We start from the raw sequence: 16765 nt of genomic DNA, 5'->3' as shown, positions 1-16765 counted from the left end.
ATCGCACAGCATCAGCGTGAAGTGTCTATTACCACCGTCTTATTTCCTGTTTATATGGCAACTGCCTCAACATCCTGTTTTTAATTACTTCTCTCCGGCAGCAGATGCTTCTCACAGCAACCTGCTGTGGATTACTCCCCTGAGAACTAATGTGCTGTGACAGACCCCACTTTTCCAATCAATAACTCGCCCTAAATCTGCCATCTCTCTGCCTGCCAAACACACTCCCACTTCTAATGGCACATCATTTTCTTTAAGGGGGTGTAATTGCAGAACGCGGAAAGCTGTAGCCCTTTGTGTTCCGACTGTAGATACTGTATTGGTACTGTACCAGAAACTACAGCGTGTGTGTGTGTGTGACACAGGAAGTGATGGGGGCTTTACTCTCCGCTCTGTGTCACCACCGTTTCCATCAGTATCACCCTCCGAAATAGACAAAGTATTCACTTCCCTCTTTTGGCTGTTAGAGTACTCGCAGAAATGGCCGTGCTGCTTCACAAGCCTGTTGGTGAGGGCTTGTTGTCAAGATGCTGATGCCTAGGAAATGCTGAAAAAATACCTGTGGTAAGTGCAGTCATTAATTGTACAGACGATGCTATCTGATCCGTTTGACTTTTGAGATGAAAAACAAGAGTGGAGGTTTGGGACTTACTGTACATGCTGCTTCACATCACTTCATTTGCTTCATGCTGTAGCTTGGCAATAATTGTGTTCAGTAATTGGTTTGTTCCTTTACATGGCCAAAATTCACAATATACAGTACAGTAATTGGTGGTTTATATCATTTATCAAAGGAAAAAGTAAATAGTTTAAAGCACTTCAAATGCATCGTAGTCACATGATTTCTTATCAAGACACTCAAAAGTTTCTCATTGATAATAATTTCACTTCCATTTTTCTACCCTAGACACAGATTTTACTTGCTTCTCCAAAATGTTCTTCAGATGCCAGATTTATATAAATGTATGTATATATATATATATATATATATATATATATATATATACAGTTTGTATATAGTTTGTATGTGTGCTTGTTTGTTTATGTAACATAAGGTTATAGAATAACACATTTAGACAGATATGCTGTCTTTGACTTCCCCTGGCTCTCACACTGCAGCTGCACAGCTGTTTTAAAAATAAGTATTCAAATGATCTAGCAGCAGGTTCTGCAAACTGTGAAATACAGATACACATTTAGAAACAGCCTCTGGCCATTTTAACCTCAGTACTTCTTCTGGGAACCTGTTTGTTTCATACAAATTTTCTCTTTTTCTCAAACAAAGAAACTTTCATTTGGCTGGCACTGCGCCTTGGCTGAGAGGAAAATACCGGCATTAGGGAGTTTTATTATCTCTATAATTACTGTGATATTTCCAACTCATGTGGCCCATTGAGCCATGTATCTGCACATAATGAGAGGTATGTAATAAAGTTGCATTACCTTCTTCTGCTCATAAGATTGTTTGAAACTCAATCAAATCTGCCACACAGATACTTCAAGGCAACACAAATCAATGTGCAAATCTTTTAGTACTGAGAATTAGCTTCCTTGTTTCGTTTTTTGCGATATGTTTGGTATCTGGCAGTAAGTTCCCAGAAAACCAGCATTTACACAATCTAGTTTGTCTTAGATAGGTGGACTCTATTTATTTCACACAGATTGTTTATTAAAAGGACGCCACAGATGGCACAAACACCTCCTGCGTTTTTTCCTGTTATAACCTACTGAGCAGCACGTGACCTTTCAAGATATGTGAATTAAAATTGACTAAATTAACCTCATCTCAAATTATAACAAATGGCCTACAGATAGTGAAAAGGTATGATTAAGGAAAAGAAAAAACAAGAACAATGTTTTCCCCTGATTTATGGCAATTTTAAACATTTTGCTCTCTTTGCTGAATTAAAGCTGCAGTATGGAGCTGGATCTGAATACTTCCAACATGTCGGTAGTCCAATCCAGTGCAGTGCAGCTGGAGCAGGTTCCGGTGGAGTACCGCATGGTGGGCCTGATCTTCTACTGCTTCATCTTCATCATAGGAGTCACAGTCAATCTCACCGCCTTATGGGTGTTTGCCCTCACCACCAAGAAGAGGAACTCCGTCACGGTCTACATGATCAACGTGGCGGTGGTGGACCTTATCTTCATCCTGCTGCTCCCCTTCAGGATGGTCTACAACCAGCAGGACTACTGGCCCTTCGGTGACCTGTTCTGTCGGATCAGCGCGGCCCTCACCATCTTCTACCCCTGCATGGCTCTGTGGCTGTTCGCTCTGATCAGCGCCGACCGCTACGTGGCCATCGTCCAGCCGAAGCACGGCAAGGAGCTGAAGAACATCCCCAAGGCCGTGGTGGCAAGCTTGGGGGTGTGGGTCATGACCCTGGGCAGCACTGTGCCCCTGCTCTTCAACCAGGACGACCCCGACCGCGCCTCCAACTTCACCACCTGCGTCAAGACGCGCGACATCATCCACTTGCGCCACGACAACCCCGTCCACTTTGTGCGGCTTGTCTTCTTCTTCCTGGTGCCCATATTCATCATGATCGGCTGCTACGTCGTCATCGTAGACAATCTGATCCACGGCCGCACCTCTAAACTCAAGCCTAAAGTGAAGCAGAAGTCCATCCGGATTATCATCACGCTCATCATCCAGGTGTTGGTGTGTTTTGTGCCCTTCCATGTGTGTTTGGCGGTCCTTTTGCTGAAGGGGGGTGAAGAAGGGGACTACAACACATGGGGAGCCTTCACCACATTCCTGATGAACATGAGCACAGTGTTAGATATTATTCTGTACTACATCGTCTCCAAGCAGTTCCAGGACAGGGTGATCAGTGTGATTCTGTATAGGAACTATCTGCGAAGTGTAAGGAGAAAGAGCCGACACACACACACAGGCAGCATACGATCAATGAGCAACTTGACCAGCGCAATGATATGAACTATTCCATGTCAAAAAGGACACTGATGTCCCACATGCTGTATGTATGTACAATGTACTTGTGCACATTTTGGCATAGTGCAACACTGAATACATTGCATTGTCTAAGCGTTCATTATCAAATGGATCAAAAACTGTAATTAATTTCCAAGATGTGAATTCACACTCACAGTATGGGAGTATTGTTGTTGTGGCATAAACATCTGCGTTCTGAGCTGATTGACTCACCCATGAGACTTGAGATGATTTCAACGCATCTTTGCTCTGGCAGACAAAGCACCAGCATCTCTGGCTCAGGTGTAACATGTGAAGGCTAAAATAAGCCTCCTAGAAGAATCTTAGTGGTTGTTTTGATACTATGCATACATCTAGAAACTTTGCTCAACCTCTTGTCTCTTGTCTAGCATGACCTATAAAAACCCTGACAGCATCCGGAACAAGAAACCAACCGGAAATTATTGTGGGGTCTTTAAGGTCACACTGTGTTTTTTTGGTTTTTGCACTATATGTTGCCTCTAACTTCAGACCACAGTATCACAATTAAGTAAATCTAACCACCATTGCTGTATTATGTCATGTTTATGAATACAAAGTTAACTATTGTATTTGTCGATCTATCTTGGTGATCTTATCTCGCTGTCAAGTCCGTCCACCGTAGTGACAAGTTTAAACCCGACCAGAAGGAGGTGCATTGATACAGGAAATGAGAACCACAATCTTTGTGAAAGCTGTTGTTTATTTCATGGCCAGGTGATGGCAGCATGTCACAGAAAACACAGCCGGATTCCATCTACCTGGCAGAGCAAGAGAAAGATTTTTCTGAGGTGTCTTCTCCAGATTTAGAGTGGATACTGTCTCTGTTTTTACTGTGTGCTGTAGAGTAGTTTTTTTTACTTTTTTGTACCTTTCATTCACTTTCTTTATGTCTTACAAGCTGTGCAACTTTACAATGACTCGTGAAAAATTCTAGCTGTTATCCAATGAAATAAACATGATCCCACCTTCTCGCACAGAGGTTGTAACTACAGTGATGGCAGCGTCATCAGACAGGAATAAGAATATAATGTGTTTATGGCGCAAATGCAAATAGTATTGATTAGATGTTAAATGATTCAGTCACTTGGAGTGCTTTTACAGTAACATCCTCAAGAGATGTCAGAGTGGCTATTCACCTAGATTTAAAGCAACCTTAAGAGAAAACCTTTTCTGCACTGCACTGCAATGCTTTCATATCAGGTCTTTCGTTGCACCAACATTTTCAAAGCTGGAGCGCCGGAGCAAAATTACCACGAGGCTGCAAAACCCTGCAGTTTCTCCTCAGTTTATTCCTGAGATGGAAGAAGACAAGTGACAAGTTGTGAGTTAATGTGACTATATATAAAATACGTGTTTGAATATGATGGTCCAGATAGGTGTCCTGCCCAAAACACCACCCAAGCGAAAGGTCGCTTTGTGGTTGCCGACTGCTAAAATGAAGGGGGTTGTGTGAGCGAGTGAGTGTGTCCTAACTGGCTTAGACAGTGAGTCAGTGTTTGCTGAGTGACTGTGTAGTGTCTCATACAATTAGACGGTCAAGGCGTTGTGTAGTGTGACCATACGTATCATGACCATTCCCTGAACTGGTCTGGTATGGCCCATGACTCCACACACACAATTAAATATACTGTAAAGCATAAAAGAGATACATTCTGAATACCCTCTTAAAATCACATCTGTTTTTCTGTCTCTTGATGAGCATGAATCCAGCTGAAAATAAGCAGTGGTACAATAGTAAAAGGATAAACATGAGTGCATTTGGTGGTTGGTTGGTGTGTATGCACAGGTAAAGACTGTAGGATGTAGGGCGGATAATAAGAGGAGGCAGCAGACACTCGTCTCGTGGAATTCTGGGTACTGCAGTTCATCACATGATGATAGGTTTATTGGCCGCTGGACTACAAGAGGATTTATAACCGCGAGGTCAAAGGTCAAATGAAACATCAGAGGTTCGTCTATCTGTCCCACCTGTTAGACATCAAAGAACAACCGAGCACGCTGCACACAGCAACTGGCATTTAAAACAATTAAGTTTCCTGTCAAGTCCCTGTGATGAATTATCCGGAAGCTTTACCCGCTGTAATTCTAAATCTTCACAACAAGTGCCTTTGTTGTAGAGAAATTAATGAAAACAAGATTGTCTTTCATAGGAGCTGATCTAACAGCGCGACAGCCAGCTGCTCTTCTTTGGGAATAAAAACAGTCAGCATTAAACAAAGCTCAGAGAAAATACTTTTTTTTTTTTTTTCTACCGCTCGTGTGGAAAACAAATCAGGCGGCAAGCGCAGTGGCCATCTGTTTTGTTATTTGATATGTGTGAATACATGTTGTAATGACTTTGTTTGTGAATCACTCTGCGCGGCAGAACACACGAGAGCTCTCGAAGTGCTGGAGTGTTCAAAGCTAATCATATAATTGGACACAATAGTCGATGACAAATGGAGACGCTCGGAGCCAGCCAGCTGGGGAAGTGAATATGTAATCATTGTAAAATCATATCATTTTTGCATATTTGAAGACAGCTTAATAGAGTTTGCGTGTCAGCACACTATCAAATGATGATCAGACACAGTGTTGCTGTATTTGTTTTCCAAATCGTGCTTTGTTGAGCCATTTGTCTTCCAAGATTCAAAGTGTTCCTTGAGAGTTTAAGTCTTACCTGTTTGTATACGTGCCATACTGTCATGAAGGTTAAAGAGGACTTGGGACAAATGCCTCCTCTAGATATTAAAAAGGAATATGGTACAGTAGGTGGTGTTGCAGTAAACAGCCTACAAAACCATACAGTATCATCTGAAACCACAAGGCTATGGAGGATAATCACATAGCTTAAGCCACAGTTATGTTGTTATCTGAGCAAATTGGGCACATACAATGGATATATTGTACAATAACCTTAAAAACATACAACCAAAGCAGTTTTTTGCCACCCAGGCATGTTGTTCTGTTGTGAGCAACAGTGGAAACACAACATTGCAGTTTGGTTTAAAGGACGGTTCCCTACACTTTTACTATACCATTAGTCTTCATATTGTTCCCATTAGAGCACATAAGGACATGAAAGAGATCCTATAGTAATTTTATATATATATGCTGTGTGTAGTCCAGCCTCGCCTGGGCCTCCCTATCTACAGTGCAGCATTAGCAGCAAGCAGCTGCCTGCATTTACATCATTTAGTGTTTCTCTCAGGGCGCTTTAATACACAGAACCTCTCCCCTGGTAAACTTTACAATAGGATGTTGAAGGATACTTCTGGACCGCCATAGGAAATGAGAGGCACATGTGTGTGTATCTAGTGGTGCAACAGTGGGTCCCCCCTGTGATGCTCAGTTTAAGGGCCGTGCAACCAGACTAATAGATTCCTTTTGTGGACTGAACTCAGTTAAGTACATGAGCTATTGTTCTTATCTGTGGTGGTTGTACTGTACATTGTGCCGGCCGCACCCCTTACAATAATGTCTTATGTCCAGTAGAAACTGTGTGAGGTATTCCACAGCGCGCTTCTAACATGTTTACCCAGGGTAGCTTTGTAGTAGAGAGGTAATCTTTTTTTCCTTTGGCAATAGAAATGCACTGCTTTGTCTTTTGTCTCCATTAAAAGGAGATAATCTACTGCAAGAGTTCCAAACGCTACCAAACTGACTCCAATTGACCCTGCAGTTAGCAGAGAACAGGAGAGGGAGAGGAAATGTATGGCCTTGATTACAGCTGTGTGTCTATTTTAGCAGATTGTTCTGTTGCTGATTCACACACACAGCCAGTCACAGCACCATTAGCACGTATAAATAATGTAAGGCCCTCTTTTTTTTTTTCCAACTCTCTACTCAGCTAAGTGCCTGGAAACCTTGGTCTCCTCTTGTCAGGTTCTCCATAGATTAGTATAAGATTTATTTTAAGTCGGTAAAGCGGCGTGTTCTTGACAGCGTTCTCAAGTGTTGGGCTCGGCGCATTTGGGAATGTTTTTAATTGTATCATGTGAAGTGGAATGGGGGCTCCGGTGGGGACTGTGTCAGGTTGTGTTAATATTTAATCCGCTCTCACTTCAGTTTCCTCATGATCCATGGTATCGTAACAGCAGAACGAGAGGGCTGCATTACAGGACGGCTAAAGAGACACGGGCAGAGACACCGTAGATCCCCAACTCCGCCTCGCTCAGGACGTCGTGTTGTGAAAGACACCGTTAAAGGAATCATATTGTTTCCACTCATGTCTCCGCTGAGGCTCGGGCCATAGGACAGTACCATGAGGGATATTATTGCGGCGGATACTAATGCACTCGTTTCACCTGATGTGCATCTAAAGAGAGCTGATTGACGAGTTGAACATAAGAGCCAGGTAGAGAGAGAGGAGGAGGAGGAGGAGGAGTGGAGGAGCTGTGTGTGCCTGGGAAAAGGGAGGGAAGAGGGAGAGAGAGAGGGAAGGAAAGAAAGAGAGAGAGAGAGAGAGAAGGGGAGTGGAGGGAGAGAGAGAGAGAGGCCTTTCACTTCCTCTGTGTGCACATCACGTCTCCTCTCCCTGAGCTCAATTACAGGATTGATACTCAGAGAGGAAACTTCATCATGTCGTACAGATGTCTTCACTGGGAGAAAGAGAGAGACGACGCATGTTGTCATTTAACTTGACATGGGCTGCATTCATTCAAAACAAACAAAATGAGAACCAGTCGGACTATAGATTTCATTATATGCTAATAATAAATATGCAGCACTGGTAAGGAATTGGAATTGTTGCGAGGAAGGCGTCCGCCGACACATACTTACTGATGGAAGAATTACCTGGAGGGGGTCCTGCCTATTGGATGTCGATAGAGAATTTAGCAATTCTGATGAGTGAATTAATATGAAATAACAATAGAACCTGTAAACAATGATTCTCTCTCAGTCAGCCACTCAGCTCCATCATTGTAAACATCTTTTTACAACCTAAATAGCCCTATAAAGTGCTTTAGGCATCATTGGGCACAGCCGTCATTAGTCAATGCCTGTGTGTAAATCTGAATAAAACCACTCTGTTCATGATGCTGTGCAGACACAGGCCCATATCTTTTTTACACTGTTTCATTTCAAACGTGACACAACCAGAGAACACACTCCACAACAATAGCCATGTTTTGCTTTAATTTGATTAGGTTTTGTCTCAACAAATGCCAAGTCCTGTTTGCCTCAAGAACATATCTCTTAATCACGTTCCATCCAGGCTGTGTCTTTCATCTAAATCTCACAGCCGTGGCTCACGCCCAACTTTATTTCGCTGAAAGGTAGAAGAAAAAAAAGCACAGACACACACACACACACACACAATTACACACATACACACACGCATACACGCACAAGGGGGAATACAATGACAAAAGCCCAGCTCTCATCTCTGTCACATAAAGTGATGTTTTGTGTTTAGCTGTGTGCGATAGAGGTGTGCGCGTGTGTGCGCGTGTGTGTGCGCGTGTGTGTGTCTGTGCGTGTGTGTGTCTGCAGGGCTCAGATCCATGTTGTTTGGTTTGCTTCTCCATTAAGAGAGCTGTAAAGGAGAGGGAACAGATGGCTGCTGGCCCGCTCTGTCCTGCATCCTCTCACAACTGCCACACTTCCTGTGCGTCCATTAATCTTCTCCCACTATTCCTGCAGCACAACTTTATTAAAACAACTCAGGAGAGAGCGAACAACAAGCCCGCGCAGCTGTCAGCAGCGAAAGACAGAACCATTCGTCCACAGAAGAACGGCCTCGGATTTCTCGACGCATCTGTAAAACAGCTCGAGTAGGATTCGGTCGGCTTTGAAGCGGGCTCTATAAAGCGCGAGCCGTAGTCGGGACACAATAAGTGCTCATTAGAAAGCAGCTGGAACTGATGTTGCTGCGGTGTTCATAGGCCCGGTTTGTCAAACTTACACATGTGAGGCTCGAGCTCCCTGCCCGGGACCGACTACTGTTCCCCCCCCTGCTCTGAGGGCATGGGAAATGTTCTGTTATGGTAATGTTTGGACAGAGTGGCGGCCCTGATTACTGCACAGAGGCCCCCATAAACTGAAAATCTACAAGTGCGCTTTCTCCCCGACAAACCACTGAGAACGCGCCTCTGAACTTCCCTCCGCTGACCTTAATAGCTAATGCATAGCTAATTAGACACGTGGGATTATACGTGTTTGATCAGATCAAAAATTATTAAAATGCTGCTCTTTGCCATTGGAATAATTAGCGGAGACCTGCCAGATAAGAGGGAAATTAGAAAGAGGCAACTGATCTTTTTTTTTTTTGGGCGCAGAATACCGTGTGTGTGGAGTTAAAGAATCTGCCCTCCTGACTGACACTATAATCACACCAGGCCGAAATTTGTTGTCCTGGTTGATTGTTCTAGAAGGAGGAAACGCATTACTGTGTAGGAGGCCACCGCAAATTTACGTGTAGCGCGCTGCCATGACAAATATTCCCGGAACGCAGCTCTATTTGGCCGTGCGCTGTGTGTCCGTAGCAGTCAGCGGCTAAATTGAAAAATCAATTCCAATTTAAATTATTGGAATAAAGAACTCCAGGAGCCGGAGATAAAAAGACCTTCTTCTCCTAGATCCCCTTTAATTGGAAAGTCATTTCTTCAGGGTATTCTAATGGTTCTGAGGGAAGATTGCAAAATAAAGTTGATGAGCTGAGGGGGGGAGGTTAATAGTGTGTGTGTGTTTTCTCTGTGTGAGTGTGTGTGTGTTTGACTGACCCTGTGTGTTTTCTTTGCTCTGCCACGCAGTATTCAGTCCTCCCTCCCTCATGACAGAGGCACCAAATGAAGACTAATCCTGTGGGCTCACACACAGTCACACACACACACACACACACTCCCTCATGCCTGTGGTCACTGGTCTCATCCATCTGCTATCTGGGGGAGCGTCGGGGCTCTTGGGTCAAACTAAATTAACTATCCCTCACTCACACTTGTAAAAATGTAATTGTAAATGTAATATAACTAACGCTGGTGATCTGGATACTCCGGCTGTGAGCAATTTTATAAAGAGAGCACTTATGATGAATTCTCTCCAAAATCACTAACACTGTATGATACATCGTGGCCAAAATTGAATGTGTTCAAAATGAAGAAAACTGGCTAAAAACGACAGAACAACAGATGTAATTGTAAGCATAATGTAAGCTGGTGATATAAAGCTGTATAAATAATTTTATTCAGGTGAAATCATTATACATCAATCTATAAATGATCGCTCACCCATGTTATCCATGGACTGTGTATGTGCAAACCCCCTTTTCACCTCTATCACTCCTACTGTGTAACCATTATCACCTCAGTATAGCACATGCAGTATAGGCCTTTAAATGGCATGTCACCCGCATCAGAGAACACCACTTCCAGCATCTGCCAACCTAACAAAAAAAAAAACACACCACCAAACAGCTGATCCTGTGTTCTACAGTATCTACAAGGCATTATGCTTCATACAATCTTGTGTAAATCAATCTAACTTGTTTTTGCCCCCTTCCATTCCAATACTTTCGCGGAGACCTTTCCGAGTTCCCCTGCTGACATTAAAGAAGCATTGTGCGGAGACATTTCCATCCAAGAAACTTGTTGACATAGTTATCAGACATCAAAGAGCCTTGTGTCATTTTGAAAAGGCCTTATGAGAGTAATGGAGATGTTAAAGGGCGTGTTGGCCCCAAATATCACAAAAGGATAAGAGGATATGAACACGCTTTGACTGAAAGACTGAAAGGAGGGAGAGCATGATAAAAAAAAAAAAAAACCCAACTCTGAAACGCATTCTCTAGAGAGAGAGAGGAGCGCTCGGCTCCATTTCCGCCTAAGAAGCGCAGAGTTAAAAGGTGGCCCCTGTACAAATGAAACTCAATTTCACGCCACATTATCCCTCCCTGTTCTCTTTCCTGGCTTTCATTTTCATTAAGACCAGAGACAATCATAAATTAATAATTACTGCCGAATGTCTAAGCGCAGGCCGCACTCCTATAGCCCTCCCCTCGCCTCTGTGGTCCTCCATGTTCACGCTTGCAAAATGTTAATTTAGGTAATGTGGCCTGGCCCTTGTCAGATAAAACTGTTTTGTAGTTTCACTAATACATAATGGTCTATCTGATTAGGTGACATTAGTCCTATCTTTCAGCCGATCAGTCTGCACCTTCCTAATGCCTCTCCACAGACTCGGGGCAGCACCAAGTTATCAAGAGACATGCAATATTACTGCTTTCACTAAATGCCCATCTCCTGATCATGATCAAGGAATTAGCTCAGCTGAGGTTAACAATGCAGTTGACACTACAATGTGGTATAAATAGAAGTCCATTTCTATCTTGTGAAACTTTTCTTTTTTTTTACTTTTCAAGTTTCAAGGGTAAAGAAAATCCGCCTGACCACTTATCTTCAAATAGCCAAGCAAGCACAAAACAACAACATATTGGGCGATGTGAACTTAGGCAAAAGAACAGCAAGATAGAGACAGGATCATGTGGAATAATCCCTGGGTGATGCATGTCTCCATCTCAAGCCAAGCAAATACACCACACAACCTCACATATATAGACACAGCCGCTGCTTTGAATATGCAATCAACGTTGTGCTTCCCCACACTACAGTTCAGTACAGTGCAGCACAACACCGCTAATGCACATTTGGTATTTAAAGTCTTTGTGCCTCATGGTCATATTTGTACTGAATTGAATTTATTACAAAATGTGCAGTGATATGAAACATGTAGCTCCGGGGCCTCTTCTCTCAGCTGCCAGTGCAGAAAAAGGCATCAGATAGAGAAATAAACAGAATATCTGAGTAATAGCTGTGAACAACCCACATCTCACAAACTCGTTGAAAGTGAGTGGAGTGAATCTTTCGCTGCAGCAAAGGGGAGCGATTGAGTCATTAAACGGATAAAGTGGACGTGATGTCAGAGTTTCTCTCACTCCGGATTTAGCTCAAGAGAAGTGGAGTCCGAGTCTGAACTCAATGAGAAGTATCGTTGCATGATTGACTGCCCATTGTGTGTCATATTGTTCTTTCAAGGTTGATTGAAACTTTAACCTCATTTTTAATAAAAAAGAAGAAAAGCTTGAAATATTTCAGGCCTTGAATTTTTACAATGCGGCAATGAATTATGCAGCAATCAGTCAATTATTCATCTGTGGCTGTGTTACGGCCATGCTTTAAAAAGCATGCAAAATGGGAATGGGCCGAGCAATGCTGTGTCAACACATTTCACTCAGAATTGCTTACTAGAGAAATTTGTCTCTCAATGTCGATTCCATATTTTTTCTTCTACGTTTTAAGGGCCTGTACCTGTTACCAATGGGCCTGATGTGATCCCTGTGGATCACTAGTGCAGCTTTAGAGCAAAACAAATATAGTCACTCAGCAGCAGTCAGTGCCAATAATCATTACAAACACACAAGAGGAAAGGAAGAAATCTGTATGAAAAATCACCAGTATTCAAGACAGGGAAGTGCCACAACAATGGAGAATGTTACATTTACAAAGCAGAACAGATAATTTGAAGAATGTAACATTAACAGAACATATTCATATGAACAAAACCCTCAAAGCCGGCGTGTTAAAGGGAATATTAAGATGCACGATTCTATGTACAATTGGTTAAAGGAGTTCAAAAAGAATACAGAGTTCATTTCATGGCGGAGTATTTTGAATTAGTGTCGTACACTTGCACTTGAAATTACACATGAAATAATTTATTTACAGTGAGCTTGGTCGGACCCTCATTTACACAAATTTTATGTAGGATTAGCCTGTGCATAAAAAACACTCACACATGCAAGCATGGGTACATACACACTCGCACCCTCACTCACCGAAAAGAAAGGAATTACTTACACAAGATATTCTCATCATTTGATTACTCTTACATTTTCTTTACTGCTATACAAAGTGAAGAACAATATGCTCATTAATCTTTCTACAGTACAGAATACCTGCATGTTTTTATGCCATACATAATACATAGAAATGGGTAAAAGACTTCACCTCACTGGGCTGAGTGTAAAGGTCTTCGCTCAGAAAGAAACAGGTCAGTTTCTAATATGGCAGAAACACAACAATGACTCGTAAAAGAAATAGCTGCCCCAAATCTTGTCTGCATTTGTTTCAGGTCATCTTGAACTCTTACGTTTCTCTCTCTCAGTGGTGATGACACAGGCCTAAAATCACACCCGCTTACATGTTAGTGGCCTTTCCAATCTCCATCCGCATCTGGAATGTTAAATCAATCTAATGTGTGACTTCTAACACTCTCTATCAGAAAAAAATTCAATGTTGTTAACAGAAGTGCTGCACAGCAGTTTGTCCAAGACCTCTGGCAACATAGTTAACTCACATTGTTTATCATCAACATGTTAACTTTATTTGAATTTTGAAGTACAATGAAGAGATGATTTGAGAAGCTATATAAGTTATCAGTGACAAGTCGACAACAGACCCAGACACGCCATTGAGAACAAAAAGAACAAACACATGGTGAACATGGGACACTCTTCCTCTCCTGATGACACGTTAAGTCTAAACCGCCTTGCTGTTCAGAGACTGTGACATCAGCTCACGTCTAGAGAATATACTTATACACTGCGCTTTAGCACCTAAATTGGAAAAGTATTGTCTGCAGGGAAAGTAACAAGCAAATGATTACTTATGATGAGATTTTTTTTTTTTTCATCAGGATAGCATGAAACACACATTCTAAAATAAAAAAAAAATCTCTCTGTATGTTGAACAGGGATTTGAGCAATGTAATTAAATGGCATTTAGTTTTGAAAAGTTGTGTCATGACTGATTGTTTCTGTTCCTCAAGCCGACACGCCATCATTAATAGACTGGATTAAAAAAAAGCCTTGAGAGGCGTCGATTTGGAGCGTGTCTCAGGACAAACAAAATGTACAGTAAAATCAAAGGAATACTACCTCTGTTACAAAGATTACAGTACTATTGACAGCAAAAATCTTCATTTGAAAGTGAAATGTTTGATAATTATGTTTTCAAAATCATTTGGGCTTGAGTGAGTCAACCCTAGTATTTGTTCAGCACAATATAGGATTTATTAAATATCATAATTCCAGGACAAACATTTACATGCCTGCATGCTTTCTCACCAAAATGGCAGCTATTTGAAAGAATGATGGCTCAGAAATAGAACAAAACAAAACTGTAAGTTTATATAAATGGTGGTATTGTTTGCCTAATAGCTCTACTGCATACACAATACCTCTTAACTTTATATACACATACCTTATCAATCCACTCGGCTTTTGATAGTGAGTTCTCCTATCATTATCATCAGATCTTGTATATACAACAATGGTAAAAAGGAAACTTGATTGTATTGTCATCTAATTTAGAAAACATTAAAATCAAACATCAGTCTTCTCTTTCGATCAACACATGGATAGATTCACATTTTTTCCACAAGGTTCGTCTCCAGGTGTCATTTTTATCTTCTCAAAATTCAATTTGAAATACAAAACAAAACTTCAGAGTCGAATTGTTTTCGAAGCTTTCTCGCTGGTTGAGATACAGTATAAAAATCTTCAGTGCTGTGAATTTATGAGTTATTACCAACAGTGTACCATTGGTACATTTTACTGTGCTCAATATATTTTTTTTATCCTTCAGTTTAGCCAACCCATTATGTCAAAACTTGCTTTATCAAACTATTTTTTGTTGGCCTCAATGAGAAAAAGACTTCTTATTCTACAATCAGACACAACCTGACTCCAGCATTTGGCTGAACACAGCACTTCCATTGAATTCCTACAAGCAGCTTGACTTCTTTCGACTACTAAATCACCCTGGTTAAGGGCTCTTGAGAATCTTCATGGGTTTTTCGTTTTTTTAATTTTTCTTATTTTTATTTCCTCCAGCTCTCCTTGTGGCCTTATCAGTACATCACTGTGGTTTTCAGGAACAGTCTTCCATCTGCAACAGAGGACACACAGGAGCCAAGGATTAGCCAACAGCCAACATCCTGCTGACGCAGATGCATTACTCCGGATGTGATTGTTGATGAAATGTAGCTTTCAAGAGCCTCAAAATATTGCCCTCTAGTCTTTTATTTTTTTAGCAGCATTACTATGGAATTATAAACCAATATAAGGATATCATAAGATAAAGAAATAACGTGAGCAATAATGACAGCAAGCACGATAAAGTCTGATGTGCTGTGATTTGGGGTAATAATCTCAGTTTATTACTTGCAACAATGCTAGATGTTATCTTGTGTAAACTATGTAATTTAGTGGGGACATGCTGTGGTGTCCAGTGGAGAGAAAATAAGGATGTCTTTGTATTTAAGATCACATATAGCAGTTAGTTCATACAAATATGATTACAACGCTGCATGCATATTTCACTAGCAACAAAACACAAATTGTAAAAGGAACTGTGATAGCCGCACTCCAGGCATCAGGATTGCATGTCACATGTGTTTAAGACGTCTCTCCTGATACGCTTGTTTGAACATAATATTGCACTCATGATGTAAAGCGCTCTATAAGTGACATTTCCTGCATGGAAATAGTGTTTATTGAAAACGGCAGACATTCCTCCGCGATGCTATCTCCAGACACCTTCAACCTAACGAGCTTTGTCCATTTTCAAAGAACACTCTTGTCTGAGTGTTCGCCTGAGCGAGCAGCGCTGCTCCGACGCTGAGCTGGTAAAAGCATCTGTTAGGCACAGCTCAGGAGCATGTTTGACGTTTATTACCCTCACATTTCCTCCGCCAGAGAATGCTACATTGCTGCCTTTAAGAAGCATACCTCTCTATGGCAGCGGGCCTAAATAATTCACTGTTAAAGGGAAATGCACACTCAAAAGACAAAGCAGCGGCACATTTAGGGGGGCAAGGTGTTGATGGCGGCCGGACATGACACGACGTCACCGCAGAGGAGCGGCAGAGGAGAGGAGACACCACTCCTTAGAATTCTATAGAGACGTGTGCGATACACCTAGTTACACCTACTACCTATGTCTTACAGTACGTTCACACTTTAACAATCAGCATCTAGGTCTGAGAAGGGACTGCATGTTTATTTTCTATATTTAAAAAGACATTGTTTGCTTTGTTTTTTTCTTTTTTACCCCTCAACATTTGAACTAATTTTCAAATCTCTGATTCCCAATGTGCTCATTACTTTATCAGTGTTTTATCAATTAGTCCAGTGATTCATCCTGAACTCCTTTCTAGCCTGTGGTTTACGTATTGTCGTGCAGGGAGAGTGGAGACAACAAAGGCGTTGTTGTGCGTGTGTGTGTGTGTGTGTGTGTGTGTTGGGGATGAGGGTGAGGGGGTGGGTGTGTGTGTGTGTGTGTGTGTGTGTGTGTGTGGGTGGGGGGGGTACAAACACACAGGCTAATTACCCAGCACTGCCGTAGGTCTCAAAGGCATTGCACTCTGGCCGCCTCTATTCAAGCAACACCACCGAGTTATGTGTAAAAGTCATTACAGCATGAATGCGGCGCTAAGAATAAAATAAAAACCCGAGGAGGGGGCTGGAGAGCGCAAAGAGTGTGGGGTGGGATGCACAACTTGATACACACATCCCGGCCTGTCATAACGAGAACAGATGAAACATCACAAGCTCACCTCACTGTCTGCCTGTTTGTTTGTTTGGCTGCCTGACCGGCCTCACAGTCGGAGCTGTTTATGGGGATGTTAATGAAAACGAAGGCGATTCGATTGTTTGACAGATGATGACATTTAATAAGTTGTGAAGAGGATGTTAGATATCGCCGCATTGTACTTGGAGGAGATAAAATTATCACGAATGACAGGGAATCA

At 41.9% G+C, this 16765-nt stretch overlaps 2 protein-coding genes across 3 annotated transcripts in view; one reads left to right on the top strand and one right to left on the bottom strand.

The window, feature by feature from the left end:
- The first annotated feature begins 460 nt into the window (after positions 1-460).
- gpr18 (G protein-coupled receptor 18) lies at positions 461-3945 on the top strand. 2 transcript variants are annotated; one of them, XM_071525973.1, is made up of 2 exons: positions 461-564; positions 1912-3945. In XM_071525973.1, exons 1-2 carry the CDS (start codon positions 545-547, stop codon positions 2939-2941), a joined length of 1050 nt encoding a protein of 349 aa, XP_071382074.1. In that variant the 5' UTR covers positions 461-544; the 3' UTR covers positions 2942-3945. The 2 variants fall into 2 exon arrangements, with proteins under 2 accessions (XP_071382074.1, XP_071382075.1); XM_071525974.1 differs by lacking the exon at positions 461-564 and adding an exon at positions 1379-1421.
- An 8479-nt stretch (positions 3946-12424) lies between these two features.
- dachd (dachshund d) overlaps positions 12425-16765 on the bottom strand; it is a 92276-nt gene continuing 87935 nt past the window's right edge. Inside the window, exon 11 of the mRNA XM_071525971.1 lies at positions 12425-14901. Coding sequence (XP_071382072.1) covers positions 14864-14901 — 38 coding nt within the window. The 3' untranslated portion in view covers positions 12425-14863. The remainder of the gene's footprint in view (positions 14902-16765) is intronic.

This window comes from Centroberyx affinis, unplaced genomic scaffold (genome assembly GCF_046629955.1).
Source record: "Centroberyx affinis isolate AG114_WGS23_722 - 3 ecotype Tasmania unplaced genomic scaffold, CSIRO-AGI_Caff_v1 ptg001373l_1, whole genome shotgun sequence".
NCBI classification, from domain to species: domain Eukaryota; kingdom Metazoa; phylum Chordata; class Actinopteri; order Beryciformes; family Berycidae; genus Centroberyx; species Centroberyx affinis.
The sequence above is the reverse complement of the archived record's forward strand: the minus strand, read 5'-3'. Positions and strand labels throughout refer to the sequence as shown.

Coding starts and splice junctions, on each gene's coding strand:
- gpr18 (XM_071525973.1), top strand. CDS start 545: ATGCTGAAAAAATACCTGTG. Junction 565..1,911: donor ATGCTGAAAAAATACCTGTG/GTAAGTGCAGTC, acceptor GCTGAATTAAAG/CTGCAGTATGGAGCTGGATC.